Source organism: Podarcis bocagei, assembly GCF_964188305.1.
Source record: "Podarcis bocagei genome assembly, chromosome: 1".
Lineage (NCBI taxonomy): Eukaryota > Metazoa > Chordata > Lepidosauria > Squamata > Lacertidae > Podarcis > Podarcis bocagei.
Genome location: NC_138125.1, coordinates 72,796,784 through 72,819,838, shown reverse-complemented (window position 1 = coordinate 72,819,838; position 23,055 = coordinate 72,796,784). Strand labels below are relative to the sequence as shown.

Sequence of the window (23,055 nt, the reverse complement as noted above, 5' to 3'; positions counted from 1 at the left end):
GATCCATTAGTGTTGTGGGTGGGCAGGTAACCCACTTGGATAACACTCCCTCAATATATATGGTGAATGGATTGTTTCTCTAGGACATTTCAGTCCCCAAAATAAGTGCTCTGCAGCCGAGCCTTAATACTACATTAGAATTCCTGCTTGCACAGCATGAATTACTTTGTTTAACAGCTCTTCAAAGTGTCTGTTGACTGCTTTTTACTGCTTGTGTGATGTATATTGATACTCATAATCTGAGGTCTTCAGAAGCTTAAGACACTAGCACAAGCTCATTGTAGAGGTTGGCATTCTCTGGAGTTTGCATATTAGCTTTGTTTTGACAGCGCATCAAACATGCCTTGAATGAAGCAGCACGGTTGCAGTGCTGACTGTGCAGAACTCCTGCTACAAGAGCACTGAAGAGATAATTCCCTCTGTGGTATCATCATGTCTCAGTAGATCTGGTGCATTTGATTATTTGTTCACATATGGGAAATGGTTTGCACTGTTGAAAATTAGTCTTATATAAAAGTCGTTGCTGGTGGCAGCTAAGAGCTGAAACGTAAAGTGTGTGTGCACAGTATGGGGAAAATAACATGATTGCCTCTCTAAATTTTCAGCAAGGCCTATATAATCTGATTAGCAACATTTAGCACGCTTCATAACAGCAGATGGTGGTGTGTAAAGTAACCTACATATTCAATACCCAAACCATATTATGACGTAGGGGAGGAAAATACATGGATCCTATCTTCAGTGTTTTAGAATAGCTTTAATTGCTTAAGCAGGACATATTTGATTAAAAAAAGGAGCAACATAGTTCAGAAAGGGACTTACAGCAGTTTGTTACCTGTTGGTTTGATGTGGCAATGCTACAACTACATCTGGAGTAACACAGAACACAGGTGTGTGTGTGTGTGTGTGTGTTATGGCTGCACTTTTGCGGAGTAAAATATTGCTCAAAATGTATCTCTGTCTAGCCTCCACCCATTCTGACCTTATTGGGGGTGGGGGAATCAAATCCACCCAAATCCCTATTAGTGTTGGAATCAGAATCATGGTCCTAATTATGAAACTGAGATTAGAAATATGCATACTGAAATTAACAATATACCTATGCAACTTTTAGACTGAATTCACAGTCTCTGGTTCAGATCTCGCCTCTGCCATCCACTCATTTTTGTGACTTTAGACAAGGCACTCCCTCTAAGCTCCAGCATTTCCCTACCCTATCTGGAATATGGGATAATGGGAGATAATAATATATTATTGCCTTATAGGGTTGTGTAATGATATCAATTACATACAACATGTATATGAAGCTTTTGGCAGCTGTCAACAGGAAATTTGGAGTGAAGTGTGTCAATCTGCAGGTGACACCCAGCTCAATCTCTCTGTTCCATGTGAATCAGAATAGGCAGTAGAGGTGTAAGATGGGCTGGATGTGGGCCAAGAAAATGAAGCTGAATCCTGAAAAGACAGATATTAGTTGTCCCAAGTTCTCACATCTGGAAGATGGGAAGGCGAACTGCCCTGAATGGGGTTGCAGTCTCCTGGAAGGAGCAGGTTCTCAGTTTAGGGGGCACTCCTAGATTCAACACTGTCACTGGAGGCTCGGGTGGCTTCAGGGGCTAGGAATGCCTTTTCTCCATCTACAGGCCTTTTGGACAGAGATGACTTGACCACTGCATTCTGGGTTGTTTAAAACTGTTTCTAATACTGTGTTTTAATGTTTTAACCTATTCTGGGACCTTAGGACAAAGGATGGGTTATAATTAAGAATAGATAATGCAATAATAATAATAATAATAATAATAATAATAATAATAATAATAATAAAATAGATATTGCATATGATGTACATGAGCACTAGGAAATGCTATACAAATTTTTTATTAATTAAAAGAGTGACTTAGTATGGAAGGTGAAATTGGAGACAGACACTTTCCCCAATGCCTGGCTGACCCATGTCTCTCCTTGGCATTCTCCATCTTTCCATCTTGTCACTCCCGCCCCATATTACTGCAAACATATACCCTCTTACCCAGATTAAACCCTGCAAGTAAAGCAGAGTGTTTCCCCAACCTGCAGAGAAAGAGGATTGGAGCTGAAAGTCCAAGGTGAAATGTGGGTATATTATGCTCACATGTAAGCAAGCACAATATGTGACAGTGTGGAACATGTTTATTGCTACATGGTTCAGAAGCAAAGATCAGTTGCTGTAACTTAAGAGTTTCCATGTTTTTGACACATCAGTAGATCTGATACTTTACGGAATGTTATCACAAGAAATGTTATTGGATCTTATTGAATCTTGGGTTTGTTTTTTGTATTTTAAAAACCAAAACAAACACCTGGTCTTCCACCCTGTTTCTCCTATCTTTTAAAAGTTATTTCCTGCATCATTTTCCACCACTCCATGGAATTATCTAATGCTAATTAGCCTCAAACAGTGACTGATCCAGTTGGTCTATAGCCATATGCCCTACCATAAGGTTACCATATTTTCCCCCAATGAATCCGGGGATGCTTCATTGAAATCAGTCGGAATGATAGGATTTTGTCAGGGGACTGATTTGTAAATCTGGGTACTCTCCCCAGGAAACGGGGACATCTGGTAGCCTTACCCTACCATCTCATGCAGGGCTGTCCAAAACAGCACATCAGCTGCAAGGTTTTAGAACATCAGATGATGCTGTGTGCTCAAAGGAAGATGTGTAGTCAAGCAGAGATGGTCTTCATCTACATGTATGTAGAAGGTTAGCTTGCTTTTGAAAAGATGTGGGCCATCTCTTTTGCAATTGCATACTTAGCTAATATTTAACAGATTTGTATTTTTAATCTGGGATTATATTACATGAATATCTTGCTGCCTTCTGGAGAGAGTTTTTTTTATAATTGCTGTTGTTGTTTTGAATGCTGTTTATTTGACACACACAGTGTTTCCGACAACTTAATTTTCCTTGTATGCTGTTTATAGCTTCAGATTACAAATAGGGAAGCCACCTATTGATTGATAGACAAATCAATTGAAAACGTTGGCGCCGGTAATTTATTCCACTGAGTGCAATCCTATTTATTAATGTTGACTTGGAATTAAATTCCACTGTTTTCAACAGGCAAATCTTCCATTATGTGAGTCTATGAGAGTTATTGGAAATCAAATATTTTTGTTTGCATACTTTACTGAAGATAATTATAAGGATGTAGGGAGCACCAGGGGAACCTGTTGCCCTCCAGATTTTGCTGAACTGCAGTTACCACCATCTCTGACCATCAGAGATGCTGGCTAGAGATGATGAGAGTCATGGAACGCCCTCCCACCAGATGTCAAAGAGAACAACAACTACCAGACTTTTAGAAGACATCTGAAGGCAGCCCTGTTTAGGGAAGCTTTTAATGTTTGATGTATTACAGTATTTAAAAAATTTTTTGGAAGCCGCCCAGAGTGGCTGGGGAAGCCCAGCCAGATGGGCGGGGTATAAATAATAAATTATTATTGTAGTAGTAGTAGTAGTAGTAGTAGTACAGTGGTGCCTCGCAAGACGAAATTAATTCGTTCCGCAAGTCTCTTTGTCTTGCGGTTTTTTCGTCTTGCGATGCACGGTTTCCCATAGGAATGCATTGAAAATCGATTAATGCGTTCCTAGGGAAACCGCTTGCCAGGCTGGCGGTGCGGAGAAGGGCTTTTCTCCGCACCGCAAGCCTTCAGGACAGGTACGGGAACAGAGGGGAAGGCGCGCAGCGCTTTCCCTCTGTTCCCGGGGCTTGCGTGGGAGGAGGGTTTTTCCTCCCCGCCGCCAACATTCAGAACAGCATTCTGAATGTTGGCGGTGGGAAGGAAAACCCTCCTCCCACCCCAAGTCTTCAGGAAAGCCATCCGATGCCGCGCGGCGGGAGGAGGCGTTCCCCCCCCCCGCCCGGCATCGGAACTTCGTTCCGATGCCGCGCGGCTGGAGGAGGCGTTCCCCCCCCTGCCCGGCATCGGAGCTTCGTTCCGATGCCGCGCGGGGGGGAGGAGGCGTTCCCCCCCCCGCCCAGCATCGGAGCTTCGTTCCGATGCCGCGCGCCGGGAGGAGGCGTCCCCCCCCCTGCCCGGCATCGGAGCTTCGTTCCGATGCCGCGCGGGGGGGGGGAGGAGGCGTTCCCCCCCCTGCCCGGCATCGGAGCTTCGTTCCGATGCCGCGCGGCGGGAGGAGGTCCGAGGACAGTGGGGAAGACGCGCTGCGCTTCCCCGCTGTCCCGGAGATTTCCCTATGGGCTGTCGTCTTGCGAGGCAAGCCCATAGGGAAATTCGTTTTGCGAAGCGCCTCCAAAACGGAAAACCCTTTCGTCTAGTGGGTTTTCCGTCTTGCGAGGCGTTCGTCTTGCGGGGTACCACTATAGTAGTAGTGGAACCACATCTAGAGCGCCACAGCTTTCCCCTTCCCTGGATGAATAATTCTCATAAGAATTATTTCCACATGAACTGGGAACTGGTGTGAGGTGTGTAGTATGAGTAAGGGGGCTTTGGTGAGGTCAAAGGGAGGGGGGAGAGGTGGAAGAGTTGGAAAGTGGATTGAGAAGGGGCACTTTCCCTAGTTCCCCAAACACTTCATTTTTTTGTATATTCTCACTGATAATACAGCAGAGACTTTCCACTGGTATATTCATTCTTGTACACATTACTTGGCTGGATAATTAGGTACATTCACCTTTCAAACTTAAATGAATTCCCCTGCCCCTACAGGTCAGTGCATAAAACAGGAATTGCCTCTGGCTTGACCCTCGTGAACACTGTTTTGTAGGATCCAGAGCGGTTTGTGTGCCTTTAAGGATACTGCTGCTGAAACTCCCAAATTTGCGCTGATCTAAAATATTTATTCTACTCTGCAGTGATACTGTGTCAGAACTTCAAGCCAGAGTGCAAAAAGAGAAAAGCACCCTGGTGGAAGAGGCTGTTCAACCATCAGCAGCCGTCAGTCGCTGAATGTGCTTTACTGTTTTAGACTGTCACTTTAGGAGCCTGTGAAAAGCTGCTAATCTGTCTGGCCTGTTGCCCTCACTAAGTTTCCCAGTGGATGGAGATCAGGCTTTTCATCTCTTGTCATTCCAAAGTGAAAATATGACATTGCATAGCTTTAACACTATTTTAACAATGAAACATATCACAGATGGGTTTCTGGGCTGCAGCTGGTGCCCATCTTGCCTAGCCATAGTTACGGTACTCTCCTTTGTGCTTGGGGACGCTGTTGCATAGCACAGTGGACAACTCAGTGCCTTGTATGATTTCATTCTGTCCCAGAACAGAAAAACTTAGAAAATTGCAATAACAACTGTGACTGTTTGCTGTTACATTCTCTCACTTTTGTACAAGTTGTCTGTCCTGGGAAGTGAGAGTGTAACAAAGCAGCCACAACAAGGAAAGCAAAATAGGGAATAAGGCTGATTACAGTGTCTTGTTAAGTTCATGATGTCTGAATTATCATTTCTGGCGCATTCGTAAGCCCTGAACACCCCTTCTGCAGAATGAATAACCTCAACCGACACAGACTTTATGATTATGCCATGCCATTACACCATGTGTGTCATGGCAGGAGCATTTGCCTTATTCATGAAGAAGTCTTGGAATGTGCAGCCATGTGTAATGATTTGCGAAACAGCCAAACAATTAGGCCACAGATTTCAATTACAAATAGCAGGAAATCTTATTTTGGCTACACAAACAGTACAATTTGGGAAAATAAACATAGCATTTAGAGTCAGCTTCCCACAGTGCCAAGAACAGCATAATTATATCTGGTGGTATTATAAATAATCTGTGGGGTTCTCTTCTCTTCCATCGCCAGCAAAAATGACACTAAATTATAATTTCCACAAATGTACCGAGTGGCTTCAGTGGCTTCATGAGCTGAAGCATCCTTCCCACTTAAGCTTGTTCAAGCCTGTTTGTTAGGTATCTTCAGAGGTTTACCTGGTGAAGAGGTTCTTCTGTATCTTTGCTATGTGCATTACATATAATGATGTGCTCTCACCTGCAGGGCTCTGAGCACTCCAGCTGAGACTTCCTTGTGCTGCAGGATGTGCCAATGAGGCTGCATTAACTGGCTACAGAGAACTTCCAATAGGATGTTGGTTGGGGAGCCCACCTTATTTCCAGTGTTCAAAACTCCCATCATTCTAAGTGCATTTGTGACAGGGAATTTCATTAGTGTGAGCAGTTTCTGAGCACTGGGTGCACTAATGCGCCTAAGATTTTGGATTCAAACTGCAGAGTGGAAGGAAAGGAGGACCTTTTTCTGTCTCCCCACTTCTAGCTACTCTTTGAAGACTGGAGAAGAGAGCCTCTTAAGGATATTAGGGGGGTGGGCAGGGGAAGGACTAGACCATGTGAAAAATGAACATAATATTTTGTCTGCAGTTCATTCATTTTCAGCTTTGTATTATTGTTATAAAAAAGTGTGCCTAGACATTCCGTTGTTGCACCCATAACCTAGATTTAAGGTGCCATTTAGCACCTAGCTTTCATATCTCAGTTTCTAACACTGCTTATTTCACAGTCCCCCACCAGCAGATGCCAGGATCCCTTTCTAAATGCCATGGCCCAACAGTACCAGAAGTTCACCACCTTTCCTGTGTTCAAGGTAGAACTTTCCTGGATCATGGATGAAGGCTTTCCCTTGGCTCTGAGGGCTCCAGATTGTACTTGTATGTGGCTCCAGAAGAGACCTCTTCTGGTCACATGCCATGATCCCTGGGATCATCCATGACTCCCAGGTACTTGAGGCATCAAACCTGTCAACCCCAGAAGGCTCCTGGTTGGGGTAGGGACTGAATAGCTGGGGAATGCCAGGAGGTCACTGCTAAACTTTCTGCTTTTTCCTCCTTAGCTGACAGGTGGTGCTCACTGATTATATTCATTATGACCCCATGCCCACTGACTTTAGATACTTCTTTTGATCTGCTTATGTGTAACTTCATGTTTATAGGGCAGGCTCTGCAGAATTACCTTTTGGTGGGCTTTTGCCACAGAACAAATTGGGACAGATTGCAAAGCAAGGTTTTGTTTTACAGAAAACACTTCTCTATTACTATTGCGACTAAAGACCCATTTCCCTTTCTGTTCTTTTAAAATGGGTTGTAGCTCCAACATTGCACAGGAGGGGGTTTTTGGTTCATAGTTTAAACTGCAAGCTTTCCAAACACATATAGAACATTTTTGTTTGTTCTACTGCACATTGCCTTTTCCCCTGTCCAGCAAATCAGCAGTCCATGCTACTGCAATTTATGTTTCATTTCCTTCTCCCATATGCTAATTGAAAGCATTCCACATGAATGAGCTATCAAGCTAAGAAGACGTATGCTTAAATGTAGGATGTATATGTAGTCGCTTTCGTTCTCTGTGATGTTTATTTGACTATAATTGTTCTTTCTTTTGCCTATGGGCATTATGACAGATGAGACGGAATGAGGGCCATTGCATTAATAGATTAATAAAATAGGAAGCTGAGCAAAGGGATTTTTGTTCAGCACCCTAAGAATAGAGACCACAGTAGAGCAATTTCCAGCCGTATTCATCCTTGGTAACAAAAGCAGCAAAGAATCTTGAGGCACCTTTAATTCTAACAAATTCATTATGATGCTGTAATCATGCGAAGTGGACTGTGGCCTACAAAAGCCTGTGGAAAAATGAATTTATTTGACATTAAAGCGCCACAAGATTTTTTGTTCTTACAATAAACTGAAGTATATATTTTAGATCTCGTATAATAGAATTTAGCAATCATACATTTTCATAGGAATGTAAGAAGCTGATTTACATGGCGTGAACTCATGAATTCAGCTAGCTCTGTGTTGTCTGCACTGCTTGGGAGTGACTCTCCAGGGTTTCAGACAGCATCCCCCACCCCAAGCCCCACCTAAAGATGCCAAGGATAGCACATAGGGCCTTTACATGCAAATGAGATGTTCTACCACTGAGTGGTGGCTCCTCCCCTATAGAAAATACTATAATGTTTTTCATGTGTTCAGCCTGGTTCTATAAGGGCTAAGTTACTTGCATCATAAACATCGAAGATAAGTATGTGTAACCTGCAAAGATCTAGCTTTTGAAATTACTAGCAAGTACTTTTTATGAATAAGGGATAACTTAGTTGCCTCCCAGGATTGACAGCTGAGGTTGGGAAGCAACCTTGAGGTGGTTTTATCCTTGAGTCATTTGAATGAACTTGAGCTTTACTGAAAACTGGCAAGATTGCAGCCCCTGCCACCTGTTGTGCACTCTTTGCAAATGGAATTGAATCAGAAGGTGGAGAGCCATGATTTCCTGGTTGGTTTAGTTTAACCCTGTTTTTTATGGTTGCGTTAAGTGTGTTGAGATATATTGAATGCTGCTATTCATTCTTGACACTGTTATTGATATCCATAATTGTTTTTGCTATAGTATACTTCAAGTTGTATCTATTATGACTCACATTGTGTAAGCTGCTTTTAGGCATAGTCTGGTGGGGAAATAGTATGTGAATGAATGACTCTTGCATCTGTGAGTGCACTTTCCATACTGCTTCTTTAAACACTAATATCTATTCCTGGTGTAATGCATGCTCATTTGAGAAAATATTGTACAGCGGTTTAAATTGTGAACATCCTTCAAATGACATACACCCTAAATATCATTAAGAACAAACAAACCTCACTTGGCCATGTAAATAGGCATGTTGCAGTAGTGAATCCTGCCCCAGAGTAATTAATGAGAAACACTTAGTTTCACTACAAGAGGATTGTATTCCTCAATATTCAGAAAGTAGTCTGGGAACAATTGAACTTTCTCTATGTAGTAATTTTAAATGTCTGGCTTAATTGTCTGAAACAAAGGCTGTCCATCTCAGTAACCGGGACAACAGAAACTCTAGGCAATTTTGTTCTATTTGTAGATGTTGAGTCTTGGTTACTTTATTAGATTATATTTCCTTAATTAGCTAGCTCCTATAAATCTTCTGAACATAGCAGCGAGAAGAGCTATCAGTGGTTATTAAACTCATTTACTTCTGTTTTCATTCAAGTGAATTTGCAAAATAGTCTGAAATGGAAACAAAATGACAATTGAATAGGAAGGATGAAGTATATGGTATTGTGGAGTTTTGTCCTTTTTCCTGAATTAAATTTGGATATTTCTAAGAATGGAAGAAAGAGGTATTTACAGTGGTACCTTGGGTTACAGATGCTTCAGGTTACAGACTCTGCTAACCCAGAAATAGTACCTCAGGTTAAGAATTTTGCTTCAGGATGAGAACAGAAATTGCATGGTGGCCGCGGCGGGAGGCCCCATTAGCTAAAGTGGTACCTCAGGTGAAGAACAGTTTCAGGTTAAGAACGGACCTCCAGAATGAATTAAGTTCTTAACCCGAGGTACCACTGTATTGAGTTGTAGATTATTTGGGGAAACTACTAGGAAAAAACCTGTGTTTTTAGATTCATTGGTGCATGTTTACCAGATTTACATGCTTTAATTTTCAATTTGTGACGTACATGCTCAGCAAACTACAGTAGAGAATAAAATGTGGCTTTGTAGTAAGTTTAATGGAATGATGGCATAAAACTAGTTGAAATGCTCTTTGGGCAATCTAATATCTGGTTAACATGTAGTCTCTAGGGCTGTCACTTGATTTAGAAAAGCTTACCCAATTAATCATCTGAGTTTTAGTCAATTAATGTACCGGTAATTAATCAATTAAACCTGCAGAAAGCATGCATTCTGAGAGCGTGTGTAAATATTTATGAGAAATGATAAATGTAATATTATTTCTCTCCAGTGTTTGTTATTCAGAGATGTCTTACACACCTGCTACAGTGCTAACTTTAAAGTTGCCTGCCGCCCAACTTTTTCCTGCTGCCTCCTCTCTTTACTCCAGTTTCAGGTGTTGAAGAATGGAGATCATGGTGGGAATGGCCTTTGCTACTGATGACACCAGTGATGACTGCCACTCCATTTGTAGATGAGGCATCTGGTACGAGACTGGTGGCAAGCCAGCACTTTTTCCGGTGGCATCTGCCACCACAAATTCCACTAGCTGTATTGAACTCACTCAGAACACTATCCGATTCCACCACAGAACCATGCTAAATTTTGCATACTGCATTACCAGGCGGGAATCACCCATGAAGTCCTGTTCCAGCCCAACGGCAGCACTCTCATGGATATTGAAGAACTATTGTCCTCCACCATGCCAGAGACTAGCTTGGTCAAGGATGCTGTTGGGCAACAGAATGATCAATAGGCCAGCAGCACCCTCAATCTCTCTCTCTCTGGCCCAATACAGGTACAGAGTTTTTAAAGCCCACTCCAAGGATTTCTGGTACATGAGACAGTATTTCAATGGACAACACCCTCCTTCACCCTCCAGTCTAGCCTGGTGCTGTACTGACTACCCAGGTGCACACAGCTGAGATAGGTCAGGCCCACCCAGGTCACTCATCCAATTCTTGGCTATATTGACACGAGGTAGGGTTCATTCCTTTTTAATATTATTGTCATCCTGAAAGACACACCTCTTCAAAAAAAGACAACACCTGTTTACAAAAAATGGCAGGAATTTCTGAACAAAATACATGTTTCGATAAATAACTTCCAGCTGCCCACAAAGCCATGTAGCACCTCTCCTTTGTTACATCTTTGTATAATTTATATCATTTCTACTGCCTCCGTTGTAAGCAACCAGAGCAATTATTGTTATCTGCAGGAAAAAATAGATTTAGACAGAACAATGGAAGTCATGGAAATATGGGAGGGGGGGAAATAGATACTTCATAGAACTAATGATGCTGTTGTGATGCACTGCTAACTCAGGAAGTAAAGAAAGGTGCTGTATTGTTGAATGCTGGTTTCTAGCTCAGGATGTCGAGAGTCTCCAAAGAAAGAAAAAGTGGTGTGTGTGTGTGTGTGTGTGTGTGTGTGTGTGTGTGTTTGGATCAGTCTCCAAAAATGGCTTCTCATATCCTACCTCATATGTTTATAAAGTTCTCTGTTTTAGTTTTTTATAATTCAAGGTCAACATCTTGAATATTATTTAGAAGATAATAGGAATCCAGAGCAGACACTAGCTGCTGCCTACCCCTATCATCTAGTGCTTAACAATACAATAAATGGCATAATGGGTTTTTGGAATTCATGTGGTGTGTTTTTTCTTCCTGTACAAAACACTGCTGGAATAATGCTGGCAGGCCTAGTCAGTTCAATTACCTGTTTTAGAAAAGCCATATGGTTATTGTGATTATTTTGTATTGTTTTGCAGTATTTTATGCTGTGCATTGCCTTGATATTTATGCGAGTGGGCAGTATAAAGGAATTAAATGCAAATAAATATGACTACAATGAAATTAACACAATGACTTTTTTAAAATACAGGTGTGTGATTACAAATGAATGAATACTATGTACCGTATGTAGTAATTAGTATTAAAAAGGAAGCAATGAATTGATGGTGAGTTTGTTTTTCAGCAATACCAAAGGGATTTAGTCTGACAGCAGAACCCCAAATACACCCTGATTTAAATGCAATGTGATGTACAAATGGCAAAGTATTAAACTTCATGCAAATCACAATCCTAATTAAGATTTACACAGTGTTAATACTTCTGGTGGCAAAACAGGGCATGGTTCTTAGAACATTCCACTCTATTTATCACTTCCATATTATTATGGAATTCCGCAAACACCAGGCCATCCTTCTGACAATTTGAATTTTCCCCATATTTGTATTGTGTAAAAGAAACTTTGTGAGATGTGGGCAGGTGCTACCTGGGAGCATACCACAAATTGGAACTGTATTCCAAAATGGGGTTTTAAAATAGAACATAAAATTTAAGTTGGATAAAAAAACAGGATTCCAGGTGGAAAAATCGAAACTTGAAACAGAGCTGTTAGAACCAAAGACCAAGGTATTATCGAGAATGTATAACTTGCTGCTTAAATGGAATACTCAGGATGAAACAGTTAAATCAGCCATGATAAAATGGGCTCAAGACATTGGGTACAACATTATGTTTGAAGACTGGGAAAGGTTATGGACCACCGGTATGAAATTTACGGCATGTAATGCCCTGAAAGAAAACATTATGAAAATGATATACAGGTGGTACATGACCCCAGTCAAGCTTGCTAAGATATATCATCTGTCCGATAACAAATGTTGGAAATATAAGGAGGCTGAAGGGACATTCTTTCACCTTTGGTGGACCTGTCCAGGAGTGAAGGCCTTCTGGGAAATGATCTACAATGAGTTAAAAAAGGTGTTTAAGTACACCTTTCCTAAGAAACCGGAGGCCTTCCTCTTGGGCATTGTCGGCCAAAAGGTGTTAAAGAAGGATAGAACGTTTTTTATGTATGCAACTACAGCAGCAAGAATACTTGTCGCAAAATATTGGAAGACTCAAGATTTGCCCACCCTGGAAGAGTGGCAAACGCAATTAATGAACTATATGGAATAGGCCGAGATGACTGCCAGAATCCGAGATTTGGGAGAAGAAACAATTGAAGAGGACTGGAAAAAAATTAAGGACTATTTGCAAAAATTTTATAAGTTATATGAACTATAAAAATTCGCATGATTTGGAAAGGTTAGCTCCAGCAATGAGAGCGGATGACATTGAAATTAGATAACATTAATGAACCAATGTTTAAATGTTTAAAAAAAGGATAATATATGTGTTTATAGAGTAATTGGATAATAAGTAATTTAAACTTAAAATGTAACTGAAAGTACAAAAGAAACACATGAAACAAGGTTATAATTTGCTGACAAATTTATTATAAGGATTGCATTGTGCGGGAGATGTGGGGAAGTCGGTCGGAGAATTGAAACAAGCTTTGGAAAAATCAGTTTTTCTTTTTTCTTTCTTTTTCTTTTCTTGTTTTCTTTGTTTTTCTGTACTGTTGATATCTATCTGAGAAAAAAAAAGTAATAAAAATATTTTGAAAATAAAAATAAATAAAATAGAACATAAAAGATTATTATTAGTTCATAAAATGAATGTGTTCTTAAAGTAACAATTGACTTGGAGTTTTAGTGAGATAAAGACCAAAGCTAAAATTAAAGGGGATTTTTTGGTCTTGAAGTCGGATTCCCAGTATATTGATACTGAGAAAGAGCGGCAGTGATATGAGGAGCATTTGTGTTGAGTCTGAATTCCATTAATGTGGGAGAGAATTTGGAAGGAAAAGCAAATGTATGTTCTAGTTCAGTGTATGTTTCACAATCACTCTGGAACAAATTTAAAACAAAGCTGATTTAAGCTTTGTGTGTTTATTTCTGGAAGGCTCTATGATTAAAACATTGGTTTTCTGTTTGGATGCTTGCAAAACATATATCTGTAACTTCCAGTTTAGATACAGATATATGCTCCTGACAGAGAGGATGGGATGAGAAAGAGTGTTTCAAGTCTGCCTAAAGCAATGCCATCTGCCCTTGAAGACACATTCCTTAAAGTGTTTGGGGACAGACTGTGGTCATTCAGTGCAAAGGTTATATCACTCTGAACATGTTCCGAATTACTTCTCTGTACAGTATTATTGTTTCATATGTCCTGTGATTTAACTCAAGGATTGAAAAGAGATTTCTTTCGCTGAGCCCTGGCAACCACAAATTAGAATCTGCTCTGAAGACTCAAACAAACAGTGGCTGTTCAAAATAATAACATTTTTCTCCTTTGCAGGAGAAGCCTCTAAAACTTGACACTGTACATCAGAAGCAATGTTGAAAATGCCCCAACTGGGAGTAAAATAAATGAATTCACATTACAGTATATGAAAAAATTGCTTCCTCCATCTCAGCAATGCACAAACTTTATAGACAGAAGATTTGTGAGACTGTCACAATATAATATCTTAATCTAGCCCTAAACAGAAAAAAAACATGTATTCTGTTTGAAGCTGTATCCTAAAAGCAGGCTTCAACAAACAGAGTACAATCCCATGATGTATCACTCTACAAATGTGCTGTGGCACTGCTCTAGTCATTATTGTACTTCCGTTGAGCTTTGATCATTTAAGTAGGTTTGGGTATGTATAGTTAGCACATTCGTTCTGTCTTTGTTGTTCTCAGGCTTTGCAACATTATCTGAATAAGAATTGGTGTACCTCAAGAAGCACAGCTGCTTCTATGTGATGTTTATTCACATTACCATTACCTCACTTCCCTTATATCTGGTTTGTGGTTAACCATGAAGGGTTTTCGACTATGTAAACTTCAGGCACAACTGTGGTGTACCTAGTTTGTGAAAACTTCTCACTCTTTCCCCATTCTGGTGTCAAGGAATCTCTTCCCTTTCCTGTCCAGATGTTATGGAATCTTCACAATCCAGATGAGGAGAATCTGCATACGTTCCAGCCCAAAGCAGTTTGATCGATACATTCTGTTTCTAGCTAAATAGGTGACATCCACTGTAGCATCAGTAGGGTCCCTCTTCCCCTGCTATTTGACTTAGTAGGGAAGCTTTCATGAAGGAAAATAGGGCTGCAACCCTAACTTAACTTGGGCTTACTTTTGAGTAGAGATGTTTAGGACTGCACTCTAAGCCTATCAATGACTACTACTCATGATGGGTACCGTATTTTTCACACTATAGGACGCACTTTTTCCCCTCCAAAAATGAAGGGGAAATGTGTGTGCGTCCTATGGTGCGAATGCAGGCTTTTGCTGAAGCCTGGAGAGCGAGAGGGGTCCGTGCGCACCGACCCCTCTCGCTCTCCAGGCTTCAGGAAGCTATCCCAAGTCTTGCAAGCCCGGCGGGATGTCCCGCGGGCTCGCAAGGCTTGCGGGCAGCAGCCTGCACCCAAAAGCTGGGGACAGCGGGGAGGCGCAGAGCCGCCACCCCGCTATTCCCCGACCTGATCTGGAGGCTGGCGGGGGGAGAAGCAAGCCTGCTTCTCCCCCCCCCCAGCCCCACAAGCTCGGGGGATAGGGGGATGGCGAAGCGCCGCCATCCCGCTATTCCCCGACCTGATCTGGAGGCTGGGGGTGGGAGAAGCAAGCCTGCTTCTCCCCCCCCACCATCCCCACAACCTCCAGATCAGGTCGGGGAATAGCGGGATGGCAGCGCTCCGCCATCCCGCTATTCCACGACCTGATCTGGAGGCTGGGGGTGGGAGAAGCAAGCCTGCTTCTCCCGCCCACCATCCCCACAACCTCCAGATCAGGTCGGGGAATAGCGGGATGGCAGCGCTCTGCCATCCCGCTATTCCACGACCTGATCTGGAGGCTGGGGGTGGGAGAAGCAAGCCTGCTTCTCCCGCCCACCATCCCCACAACCTCCAGATCAGGTCGGGGAATAGCGGGATGGCAGCGCTCCGCCATCCCGCTATTCCACGACCTGATCTGGAGGCTGGGGGTGGGAGAAGCAAGCCTGCTTCTCCCGCCCACCATCCCCACAACCTCCAGATCAGGTCGGGGAATAGCGGGATGGCAGCGCTCCGCCATCCCGCTATTCCACGACCTGATCTGGAGGCTGGGGGTGGGAGAAGCAAGCCTGCTTCTCCCCCCCCACCATCCCCACAACCTCCAGATCAGGTCGGGGAATAGCGGGATGGCAGCGCTCCGCCATCCCGCTATTCCACGACCTGATCTGGAGGCTGGGGGTGGGAGAAGCAAGCCTGCTTCTCCCCCCCACCATCCCCACAACCTCCAGATCAGGTCGGGGAATAGCGAGATGGCAGGCTTCAGGAGAGCCCCACCGCCAGCCCCACAAGCTCGGGGGACAGCGGGAGAGGCGCAGCGCGCCCTTCCCGCTGTCCCCCGACTTGGTTAGAAGGCTGGCGGGGGGAGAAGCCTGCTCCTCCCCGTCGCCAGCCCCGCAAACTCGGGAGACAGCGGCAGGGGCGCAGCGCGCCCTTCCCGCTGTCCCCCGACTTGGTTAGAAGGCTGGCGGGGGGAGAAGCCTGCTCCTCCCCGTCGCCAGCCCCGCAAACTCGGGAGACAGCGGCAGGGGCGCAGCGCGCCCTTCCCGCTGTCCCCTGACTTGGTTAGAAGGCTGGCCCAGCCCCGCAAACTCGGGGGACAGCGGGAGAGGCGCAGCGCGCCATCCCGCTGTCTCCCGACATGGTTTGGAGGCTGGCGGAAGGCTTCCTCCTCCCCCAGCCCCGCAAGCTCCCAGAGCGATGCCAAAGCTGCGCGCAGCTTCGGCATGGCTCTGGGTCCCGTTCTGGGGGAGGGGGAAGCTCGGGCTTCCCCGCCCCAGCCCCGCGCCTGGCGGGGGGGGGGGAATAAATTTTTTTTGCCTTTATTCCCCCCCCCCCCCAAATCTAGGTGCGTCCTATGGACCGGTGCGTCCAATAGTCCAAAAAATACGGTATATATTACCTCCAAGTGCAGAGGCGACCTGCCTCTGAACACTCCAGTTGCTTGGGATCATGAGTAGGAGAGTTCTGTTGTGCTCATGCCTTACTTGCAGGCATCTGGCTAGACCTCTGGTCTGATCCCAAAGGGCCGTTCCTGTGTTCTGAAGAGCTAAAGCCAGGATGGAAGCAACAACTAAACTCATCTATTCTTTTCATATGCATTTATTGCTGTTGCTTTTTATTCTTGAGAGCTATATTGCCAGCTATGCAAATGTAAAGGATCTGTACTGAAACTGTTCAATATAGACTAGCCTAGGGAAATCATGGCAAATAATAGTTTGGCTCATTTGACCCTGGAGAAAGCACTCAAATGTTCTTTCAGGAATAATCCATTTTCACAGATTTGATAATCCTCCACTTCTTGCTGTGTATATTGGATCAGTCATCTAACTCTTGTCTGTGAGCCAAGGATTTAGTTTTTAGTTTGTTGTATTCCACATGCTCTTAGGAATGCTTTCATTTGTTTTTTGGCTGTACTGCATTCACTTCTTCCTGTGTCCATGGCACTCTCTCTAAATCTGTGGTGGAGACTTGGGGAACTTGCAGCCCACATTATCAGGTGTTTTCAGCCTTTGCTGTTTTCCCACCTTCATTCCACAGCTGTTGAAACCTGGTTTTAGACCAGCTTGGCAGTGAAGCCCTCATGTAGTTCTCCTCCTGCAGGTGAGAGTGGGAAGAAAAAGTGTCTGCCTTTTCTCTAAGCCCGCAAATGTCCTGTACCCTAGCTTTTGCTATTGCTTTTCTACTCAGTAGTTATGTGTCCCTGCAGGAGAGGTTTCCCTTGATGGAAAATGCTAATTACAAATCAATAAATTTATGAGGAAAGAGGCTGTAATAATTGTGTGTACCTTTGGGGGTTTGCCATTAATTTTTGTATCTCCTCAGAATTGATAAAGCAAGTTACTTTGATGCAAGGCCCTTAACGTTGAACAAATCTTTCCATTCATTGGCAGCGCTTTCTGTGAGAAAAGCAAAGATGAGTTGGCATGTTGACATTTCGGTCCTGTTTGCTGCACAGCTCTCAGAAAGGAGTGCTGCTAAAGGCCAGAGTTTTTGCTTGTTCAAATGTTAGTACCAGGAATGGTGAAGGAAGAGAGACAGCTGCTCCCCACTCCTGCTTTATAAGTCCAAAATTCTGTATATTAATCCCAGCTGACAAATGCTGAATACATACCAAACAAGACTTTGGTATTTATAGAATGTATATAACAATTCAAGGAACAGGCCCTGCAGTCAGCATTTCAAGCAGCAAACTAATGAGATCGTTGACAGCTCACTCTGATTTTTTGAAATTGTTCTGTGTGTATGCTTCTTAGGGAAGTGAACCTCTGTGGAATAAATTGCACTGGCATACTGTGCTCAAATGATAGTGCTCTGCTAAACCATAAAGAAGCATGTAATGCCAGCATTATAACAGTGTTTTGTTTTCTACAGATTGTAGTTCAGTTTTGTCATGATTTGGGCTAGTAAACCGTTAAATCTCATGCTGTCCTATTCCAATCCACTGTACTCTCGACAGATTTTCAGCACACAACTTTTTTCTTCTTCATTATATTTAACCCAGGATGTAGTTACCATGTGTGGCTTTGTTAAACTGTAGTTACTCCTTGGTAGTGGTACCCAGACTTCCTCAACCTCGGCCCTCCAGATGTTTTTGGCCTACAACTCCCATGATCCCTAGCTAGCAGGACCAGTGGTCAGGGATGATGGGAATTGTAGTCTAAAAAAACTTCTGGAGGGCTGATGTTGAGGAAGCCTGCAGTAACCCCTGTACATAGAAGTGCAGCTGGCATTGCCATCTGTCAACCCAGAACTCTTGTTGTCTGTCTCTTTAAAATCTCCATGGTAACAAGAAAGCACAACAGTTGCTGGGCTTCCTGTCCCGTGTTTTTCACTGGTCCCTTTGCCTTTCCTCCTCCTGTGCTTGTGGTAGCAAGTAGGACTTCAGTTTTGCCCCATAGCAGATGGAGGCGGTGGCAAGATGAAGGGGCCAGTGGGGAAATGGGGTGGAAGGCACAGTGGTTGCATCTTCTCCTTAAAGACTGCCTCTCCCCACGTGAGAGAACAGCACTAGGCCCCTGCCAGGTAGCCTAGTTGGCTCATTGGAACTACACAAGACAAGACACACCAGATCTTCTGACACACAGTGTCACATTCCTATGGATATTGCTTGCTTGCAATGTGGGAGGCCAGTGTGTGAATCTGTCCTAAAGTTTAGAGTGTATTCTGTTCTCCTCAAAATACAAATGCGGCAAGTTGCTTAGAAGGGGTTGGCATGCAACACTTGCCAACCCCTTCTAAGAAATGACAATAGTGCTTCCATCTCTTTGTGGTGCTGCATATAATTGTGAGGATTCTGTGGTTGCCCTCCTGCCTTTTATCCTTATCCCATTGGATTGTCCTTTTCCTTGCACACAGAGTAAACCAAGCCTCTGTCACAGAGCTGGCATAAGTGATGCTGAACTCCTAGCACAGAGGGGTTTGGCCTGTAACACAATTTGAACATGCCGTATGTCAGCTCAGTCATTGTCTCTTCAGGCTGCTAAGAGTATTTCAAAGTAAAGCACCACAATAAAAAAAAGCAAGAGTGAAACTGTTTTTCATTTCTTACAGCAATTTCAGGCATCTGTCTGAACCTTACTACAGCAGTATGTTGACATTTGAGTGACCTTGTGTTTCTCTCTAGGAGATGGAAGCCCAAGATGAATGTTGCCCTTCCAAAGTTATTTCTGTCATATTCAGAATAAACACTTCTAAACAGCTCTTGAGGCTTTCCTTCTAGAAAATACTCTGATTAGAGGATCTGTCAAATAAGGGACATAGCAACTACTATTGCCTGCTTGAGTAGCACCCTCAACATATTCTCAGACAAATTTTGCGAACAAAGGGGAAGCTTCAGGGGGACTATGACAGCTGCTAACATTTCATTTATTTGTTTGTTTATTGTATTTCATTTTCCTTCAAGGAGCTCAAAGCTCTTCCCCCCTCCCCATTTTATCCTCACTAAGCCCTCCAAGGTAGGTTAGGATTAGACGCAGCAACTGGCCTGTGGTCACCCAGTGAACTTTATGGTTTGAGTGGAGATTTGAAGTTTGGTCTTCCAGGTCCTAGTCCAACTCTCTGGCGACTACCTCACACTGCTCCCATGCTGCAATGCACCTCAATATCACATCTAGTCGTCCCCCCCCCCATGATTGTCTTTTTTGACTGTCCACATTTTGGCTCATGATGTTTCTGGGTACCAGGGGCGCTCTGTGCCCCATAGCTTCTTCTGCTTCCATGGCAGGTGGCATTTGTGATCATCCTCCAGCCCTACAAATGATGGGGAAGATCAGTGTTGGGCACTTTGTTCCAAAGGAGCCACTGTCCCTGTCAGTGAGGGCACAGCAGAATCTTCCTTTTATAACTGTACGCAGGTCCGCTCTACTTAATGTGACGTTGGTTTGGATTGTATAACAGCTTCTTGTTGCCTTAGCTTTTTTTTTTGCTTGCTGCATGAACTAAGCTGACATGTGGAATGATCTGAAGCAGCCTCCAGATGGTGTCTGTAGTACGTGCCTTGGTCTCAGTTTCATATATCAGTATGAAATTCACCTGTGTGGGGATTTTAAAATAAGCTCCATTGGTGCTTGATACACCATCAATTCCTCATGTTTTCATAAGGAGGTGGCAGCTCCAGGGCTTTGCAAATGAAAAGGCTGTGTGGGAAACTTGATGAAGGATATGCCTTTGTGTCTCATATACTGAAACACCACCTACATCTTGAAGTATGAAAATGGTTTGTTTGTTTTTTAAAAAAACATTTTTGAAGGGTTTGTTGAACCTTCTTAAGAATGTGAAACTTGGAAAAGTGCAGTGGGTTTAGCCTGTAACATAGTTTAAACATTTACAGTGGTACCTCGGGTTAAGTACTTAATTCATTCCAGAGGTCCGTTCTTAACCTGAAACTGTTCTTAACCTGAAGCACCACTTTAGCTAATGGTGCCTCCCGCTGCCCCCGCACCACCGGAGCACAATTTCTGCTCTCATCCTGAAGCAAAGTTCTTAACCTGAGGTAATATTTCTGGGTTAGCGGAGTCTGTAACCTGAAGCGTATGTAACCTGAAGCGTATGCAACCCAAGGTATCACTGTACTGTGAAAAATGTTAGCAAAACAACATATTTTAAATGTGCACCTAAGAGCCCATTAAAGTTTGTTTTTGATCATTGAAGTTGTGCTGTCAATTCCCATTGATGGTAGTGGGTTTGAATTAGGCATTAAAACTTCAAGGAGGCTGACACTCAGGTTGGCTAACTCTCTTCAGGGGTTCTCTGGAGCTGCATTGGAGTAAAAAAGGGGTTAAGGGATGTCAAAATGAGGTGGCTGCAAGCCTCTGAAATATACTTGCTATAGGTAAAAGTCACTGCTCCCTTTCCATTTATGTGCTTAATGGACATCTCAGGTTGGAGCCCAGGACTTGCCGATCAGAAGGTTGGCGGTTTGAATCCCTGCGACGGGGTGAGCTCCCGTTGCTTGGTCCCTGCTCCTGCCAACCTGGCAGTTTGAAAGCACGTCAAAGTGCAAGTAGATAAATAGGTACCACTCCGGCGAGAAGGTAAACGGCGTTTCTGTGCACTGCTCTGGTTTGCCAGAAGTGGCTTAGTCATGCTGGCCACATGACCCGGAAGCTGTACGCCAGCTCCCTCGGAGTAAAGCGAGATGAGCGCCGCAACCCCAGAGTCAGTCATGAATGGACCTAATGGTCAGGGGTCCCTTTACCTTTACCTTGAATTGTATGTGGTACAAATATAACTTGTACTCCCTTTATATACATAAGCTAGAGGCCCAAGGGGCAAATCTTCCATATATTAATGCAACCACCTGGTTCTAGTCAAGTTAGACACCCACAAGGTAGAATGAAAAACAGGCCCTGCATGTATGATTCTACATGCAATATTGTGATTTTAAACAGAATTGTGTTGCAGAATTAGTTCAAGGGTCTTATCTGACATTGCATGCAAAGTGTGTATGTGTAATACATTCATTTTCCTCTACTGGAAGCTATTTGTAGCATCCCTAATATAGCTAAGTAATTTGCATTATGAATGAAATGCCTATTCAGTGAGTGGAATCTTATGACAGAGAAGCATGTAGTAGCCGCAGAAGCTTATTGCATAATGTTCACAACTATCTGCAGTTTCCAACTAACCAGCCAACCCCCAGACTGCAGACCTCCCACAGCCACTTGGGAAACTGGAGAAGCAAGGATCTGGTAGCAAAAAGCATAATTGTGTGGCCAGGCTCTGGACTGCTGCTTCTCCATGTCATTATGGGCACTACACAGTAAGCTTTTGAGTGGGTACCACATGACTCTGCCTGATCTGCTGAAGAGGACAAAACATGCCTTGCCTGAAGGAAATTTTGACTCGTTGCAGATGATGACCTAATTACAAAGGCATCTTAAACGCCAGTTAACTCACCTTTGGAAAAAAGAAATCGAGATAATCAACGGCACTTTGGGTGAAATGGAAAGGTGAAATCTGAGTTTCAGTGTAAGGAGTTTTAGGTTATACTGACTAAACACTTTTAGGCTACATCAGTTCGTAAATGGACAGAAAGTGGTCCCTTTTCTTCAGTGGTTTCTGGAAGTTTGTAATGGAAACAACAGCACTGCAGAATTTCCATCACTTCTGATGTTACAGTATTATACGTGATGTTAGATGTAACTCCCAGTAGAGCAATGTGACACTGTTTAAAATGTGACCTCGACAGTCTTCTTCACCTTTTATTGCTAGAAAGTACAAGCCACCAGTTGTAGATTATTTGCACTATTCAGTGAGGGAAGAGAGGGGGTGATGGGGATGGAAGTGCATCTCACCAACTTTTGTCCCATTCGTGTCAGGCCTATATTTTGGTGGATGACTCCTTAGCAGACCCTGCAGCCTGGATCATCTCTCAGTGTATGTACGTTGCAGTGGCAGACTTCCGGCTTTAAAATTTTTACTGGCGCTCTGTGCGACACCAAAATCCAGTTCCTCTTGCTTCTCGCCTTTCATTGTTCGTCATTGTTGTGCACCCCCTGTGGTACCCTCTTGGCTCAGCACCTCCTGCGGGCGAGCCAGTCATCTCCCCTAAATCTGCCTCTGGTAGGTTGCCACATTGCTGAGGGAGGATCTGTGTCAGCTCTGTCGACCAGACCCTCACTTCAGCGCTGACAAACTCTCTCTTCTCAGAACTAGCTTTGTGGAGGTTTTCTGAAGATAGAAACCTGTATTTTTAAAATGACAAACATCCCTTCAGTGACTAATTTGACCCACCAGCTTCTGAATCCCAATCTCTGCATCAAGGAGTCCAGGAAAATGAAATCAAAGGGCCATTAGTCACTAGCTCAAGGCGAAATGGCTGCCCCTTTGACAATAATAGTGGGGTACTGGCTTCCCTGCAGAGAGTGACCTACTAAAATAATAGAAATGTACTTAAGGCCCAGTTCTGACCTCATTTTTGCCACTGTTGCTCCTACAGGATACAAACATTAAGCGAGTCCATAATCTTTTACAGGAAATCGTTTGGGAACTGATCAGCTACTTAGCAGTGGAGATTTGCTGTTTGAGAAATGTAGTATATCAGCACTAAATAAGGTTATCTAAGGTGCTGCGGAAGATCTCTTGTGACCAGGATAGCAATAGCTTATAAATCTGGTGGTTGTGTAAATATATCAGAG

The 23,055-nt window shown here is 43.5% G+C and overlaps 1 protein-coding gene across 6 annotated transcripts in view; it reads left to right on the top strand.

Moving 5' to 3' along the window:
* The window catches only part of TUB (TUB bipartite transcription factor), a 131,247-nt gene that overhangs the window by 63,574 nt on the left and 44,618 nt on the right, over nt 1-23,055 (top strand). The window contains exon 1 of one of the 6 annotated variants that reach the window (XM_081182757.1): nt 18,352-18,439. The exons of 4 other annotated variants lie outside the window; for them this stretch is intronic. Coding sequence is in view for 1 of the 2 variants with exons in the window: in XM_081182754.1 (XP_081038880.1) it covers nt 21,860-21,867 (8 nt within the window). In the remaining variant the exon portion in view is untranslated. Of the gene's footprint in view, nt 1-18,351; nt 18,440-21,844; nt 21,868-23,055 lie in introns of those variants that run through there. One more of the 6 variants, XM_081182754.1, reaches the window with a different exon arrangement.